The sequence below is a fragment of the Alosa alosa genome, chromosome 8 (assembly GCF_017589495.1).
Source record: "Alosa alosa isolate M-15738 ecotype Scorff River chromosome 8, AALO_Geno_1.1, whole genome shotgun sequence".
In the NCBI taxonomy this organism is placed as follows: domain Eukaryota; kingdom Metazoa; phylum Chordata; class Actinopteri; order Clupeiformes; family Clupeidae; genus Alosa; species Alosa alosa.
In genome coordinates, this window is record NC_063196.1 from 6,452,592 (window position 1) to 6,457,591 (window position 5,000).

General features: G+C 41.1%; 1 protein-coding gene across 3 annotated transcripts in view; it reads left to right on the forward strand.

The window, feature by feature from the left end:
• Positions 1 to 5,000, forward strand: part of ak9 (adenylate kinase 9) — a 30,077-nt gene that overhangs the window by 4,132 nt on the left and 20,945 nt on the right. For all 3 annotated transcript variants that reach the window (XM_048251118.1, XM_048251117.1, XM_048251119.1), the window contains 6 exons: positions 2,564 to 2,703; positions 3,102 to 3,333; positions 3,808 to 3,898; positions 4,035 to 4,097; positions 4,305 to 4,334; positions 4,815 to 4,948. In XM_048251118.1, the coding sequence (XP_048107075.1) occupies positions 2,564 to 2,703; positions 3,102 to 3,333; positions 3,808 to 3,898; positions 4,035 to 4,097; positions 4,305 to 4,334; positions 4,815 to 4,948 (690 nt within the window). The remainder of the gene's footprint in view (positions 1 to 2,563; positions 2,704 to 3,101; positions 3,334 to 3,807; positions 3,899 to 4,034; positions 4,098 to 4,304; positions 4,335 to 4,814; positions 4,949 to 5,000) is intronic.

The following is a 5,000-nucleotide window of genomic DNA, read 5'->3' on the forward strand; positions in this document are numbered from 1 at the left end:
TTAATGATGTTGGTTGCTAGGTTTTAACTGTGAATGTGGTTGCTAGGCTGTTGCTAGGGTACTTGAAGTCATTGCTAGGTTGTTGCTAGGGTGTCCATGGTGGCTACTATCAGAAATAAAGGAGTTACTACAGTGGTTTGCTAGTATAATCATCTTGATTGAAACTGACATAGATGCTTAATTTCAATGGTTGCTAAATTGGTTGCTAGGTAGGTGGTGGTTTAATATAGGCTAGAGGCATAGTTGATGATAACTGACTATTGGAATAGTTGAACAGTTAAATAGTTGGATAGTTTAAATGGTTAAATTATTTAATAGGGAATTATTGTAGTGGAGACTTTTATTTTGAAACAGTTGTGGGCAGAGGAAACAGTTGAACAGGATCTGTAGTCTTAAGAGAGCCAGATTGTATGCTTAAAGCTGAGACAGACAGTTGCTGGAGGTGGCCGGAACCATGGCTCTGGCCGGAACACTTGGCATAGGATTCCAAGTGCCCTATTGTGATGCCATAATCGCCAATGTTAAGTCTATGGGGATATTTGTCAAGTCAAGTCAAGTCATTTATTTTTAAAGCGCATTTAAAGGAGAATTCCGGTGTGATATTGACCTAAAGTGTATCGAAACATGATACCGAGTGTGAACGTATGTCTCATAGCCCATCTCGGCTTGTCCCCTGCACTCCAAAATCTGCGCTAGTTAGCCGATGCTACCAACATCTTTTTCAATAGTGGTGCTTCGGCATCGGGCTAGCCATGCAAATAAATCACTGTTTTACACCCATTTACGAGGCTCAATGTATCTCCACACTTCATTGGTAGACTTCCGAGGGCCCTGACATTTAAAACGAGACATTGAGAACTTTGAAAAAGCACTGGTAGTTTACTTACAAGACGATTTATACAGACAGTATCTTCACGAAGTTTAGCGTTTGCAGCCATCTAGAATTTAGTCACGATAAGTCGAGCAACGAGTAAGAATGAACAGGTATGATAAGGGATCAGATTCCAAAAATAATTCAGTGGAAATGCATGGATTCCAGTTGCTGCTACTGGAAGAAACATATATTTAAAAAGGGGGAAAAGTGATGTTAAAATTAGTCCAATTTCCAAACCAGCTGAAAATGTCCAAGGGCAATGATGATCCGTGAAAACTGCGCACAGAGCTGTGTCTTCACAACCGATGCAATGCCAACAAAGTTCTTTAGCAACTGACCAACCCGGTGAATTCACTGGCAGTCTAGAGATAACGTTAACGTTAGAAGCTAGGCCTTGTAGACCGCAGTCTGGAGATGACGAGCACAGTTGTAATAGTTTTTAATTAATAGTTCAAAAAGTATAAAAGTTACAAATATGAAAAATACATTCCACACCTGTCCTAAGTAAGACCTACGTAACACAGTTTGAAGTTTCTACGTTAAACGGTTGAAGCCGCATTAAACGCGGAAAAAGCGTTAGAAGAAGAATAATAAGAAGAAATCGGATAACAGTAGATTGCATTTTCATGCACTCTAATTCATTTCTTGAATTTCACTTGCATTTCAATAGAGTACTAAAGTGAAAACGTCACGTTGTCCTGGCAACCGGATTTTCAGTTCTAAACAACCGAATGAGAGATGGCATTTTCCATTGCTTCGCTGTGTTCTTTCTTTTAAAACGAGAATAAATACATTTCAAGAGGTGAAAATCACTAGATCTAAACATGTGGAGGCTTTTATGTATTTTTCCGGGGTATTACTGTAAAAGGAAAAGTTTGCGAGTATGAAAGATAAAGTTTATAACGTAACAGTAAAATTTGCCTAATCTGTTCTGATTACATAATGTTATTACTGTCAACCGGGGTTGCTTCGAACACTTTTTTTTTAAAAAAAATTGGAATTTATTTACAAACCTGAAAAAAAATCGGCAAGTATGAGACTGACTGATGCCTGCATGTAGGGGCGAAGCACTGCGCCATACTGACAGCAATTTACACAAAGTTAGTTTAGTTTTTTTTTTTTATGAAGACAATCTATTCTCAATATTACTTACATCATTGGTAAAGCAAACTCACAAATCATTTCACAAAAAAATCGTTCCTTTTCCATAAAACGTTCGTGTGGCATAGGATTTCCCCTTGTTAATTTGGTTTGTTTAGAACTGAAAATCCGGTTGCCAGGACAGCGTGACGTCATACTTGAGTACTCTATTGAGGTAGCAAACAGGAAGCAGAATTGCAATTCAAATTTTGCACAACCCTGTCACTCACACACTGCATGTAACTGATTACAGTACATACACACTCGTACATGCAATGTATTTGTACATATGTTTGTTGTCTGTGTGCATGTGTGTGTGTGTGTGTGTGTGTATCTTTACCCCTTATGTATACGTTATGGATTGATACTTTTTCTGCTGTTGGAAACTTGGAACTTGGAATCTTTTAAGCTAAATTTGGATCATTTATTGGATATATATATTTATATTGATATCTATTTATTGATCCAATTACAGTAAAGAATTTAAATGTGTGTGTGTGTGTGTGTGTGTGTGTGTGTGTGTGTGTGTGTGTGTGTACAAACGCACAGGAAGAGCTGATGCATAGTGTTGCTGCCACCAATTTGGTGTCTCCAGGCATTCGCTGGAGAAGGAGTCGCTGGGGTAGGACTTGTCCTGTCGCCCTCAAGGATGGCCACATTGTCAAGGGCAAACCAGAGTTCTCTGTGGGGTGAGTGTGTCTCTGTTACAAAGCTATCAACCTCTGTAGCTGTTTTGCTGTGAGCAAAAAAAGTTAATGTACAGCCCTACTTTGGGGTGAGGGTGTGTGTGTGTGTGTGTGTGTGTGTGTGTGTGTGTGTGTGTGTGTGTGTGTGTGTGTGTGTGTGTGTGTGGGACCTTACAGCTGTGTGTGTGGCACGACTTTTGATTTTTTTTCCCCATCGCCAAAGCAGAACATTTAAAAGCAAGGTTTTTATACAGAATACATGAAAAAGAAGATATATGCATCCACTCTGCTTTTCTCTTTCTCTCTCTCTGGCCCTATCTCTCTCACTCTCTCCATTCCTCTCTTACTTTCCCCCTCTCTCTCTCTTTGTCCTTCCCTCTCTCTCTCTCCTCCTCCTCTAGTTTCCAGGATAAGTTTTACATCCTCTCCAGTGAGCAGGCCCTGCAAAAGTTCCTGACCAACCCGCGGCCCTTCCTGCTGCCGCCCATGCCCCAGCCTCCATGCAAGGTGTCGGTGATCGGACAGCTGTGCACGGGCAAGACCACGCTGTGCCAGCAGCTGGCGAACCACTATGGGGCTGTCGTCATCGACATAGAGACGCTGATGGAGCCCATGCTCGTCATCATGAAGAAGGTGATATGAGAAAAAAAGAGTATTTTTGTTCCTTAACATTCTGGTGTCTTTTTTAGGAGTTGGGAAATCATTCAAGTGTGGAGAGAAAGATGCAGCCTCAAAAGAACAAGGACTGATGTGTCTGAATGTTAAGGAGGTTTCATATATAATATATGGTATATAGTATATAGTGTGTCTGTGTCTGTATCTGTGTCTGTGTCTGTGTGTGCGTGTATGTATGTGTGGTAGAGAGAGAGAGAGAGACAGAGACAGAGAGAGAGGGAGTGATGTATATAAAGGGCCTGGGTCCGGTTTGTCGTCTACTGGCCCAGTTCTCAGAGCTCTTTGTGTTGTGTTGTTTGTGTAAAAGGGCTTGGTGTCCATGCTGTGTACAGAGGATGATTTTGCTCTCTGCATGTAAGTGACCAAGACCTTATTGGCTAATTGTGCTGATTACCAGATGGCTTGTCATTGTGTCCCCACTCCCCATCACAGGAGAGGCTGGACAAGCTCAAGCATGACACCACGGTAGCTGCTATTAAGAAGATTAAAGTGAAGAGAGAAGTGGATCACATGTTTGGCAAAGGTGCTCACACAAACACACACCATGATATTCCTCAACCATATACCCCCCCCCTCCCCCACCACACACACACACACACACACACACACACATAAAGAACATAAAGACACTGAATAAGCACACATTCTGTTCCCCACAGAAAAAGAGAAGGCAAAAGATGGTCAGCAGTCCAATGTGGATAGTAAAGACACAGCTGGATCAGGTCAGACCATCTATCGTGTGTACAAGGTTGGGTTGGGTTGGGTTGGGTTATGCTGTACTTGGCTGTGCTCTGTTGTTCTGTGCTGTGCTATGTTCTCAAGAGGGTAGTCAATCCAAAATATAGTATAACCCAACATGTGGTGTTTTCTGGTAGCAAACTCTGACATCAATCCAGTGATTTACTGTACGGATGATTTTCCACCAACAGATAAGGCCTTAAGTGACAAGAGCAGTGATGGTAAGGTCAATGTTTTCTTTGAGCAATACAGTATTTTGTGTCATTTCTGTATCATGAACAGTTTGGAACAATTAGTTGAAAGTAGTGACTACAATACTTGAAAGTATTTAGTTTGTTGTAATTAGGGCTGTACTGTGTGAGACTCGAGTCTGAATTCAGTTGATTTTGTTTCTGATTTGATTCAGTTCAATTTATGTGAGCTTTATTGGTATGACAATATTTATCACTAATTCTATTGTATTCTGTTCTGTTCTATTCTTATCCATTCTGTTCTATTCTGTTTTTTTCTCTGTTCTATTCTTATCTATTCCGTTCTATTCTGTTTTTTTTCTGTTCTATTCTATTCGGTTCCGTTCCATTCTATTCTGAACTGTTCTATTCTGTTCTGTTCTGTTCTATTCCTTTGAGCTTTATTGGCATGACAACATTTTATGCGTTACCAAGCCAGAATGAAATACCTGTGTCACTGTGTTTGCCCAGTGGAAGAGGAGGTAACAGAGGACCACCCAGAAGTGCAGGCTATCGTCAGGGAGACCCTGAAGGAGGCGGAGAAGAGCAGCGACCAAGCCCCGGTTGACTTCTATGTGGAAGTTTTACAGAAACGCATCCAAGAGGTACACACACACACACACACTCACCACTGGCTCAACACAAGTAAAATGAGAT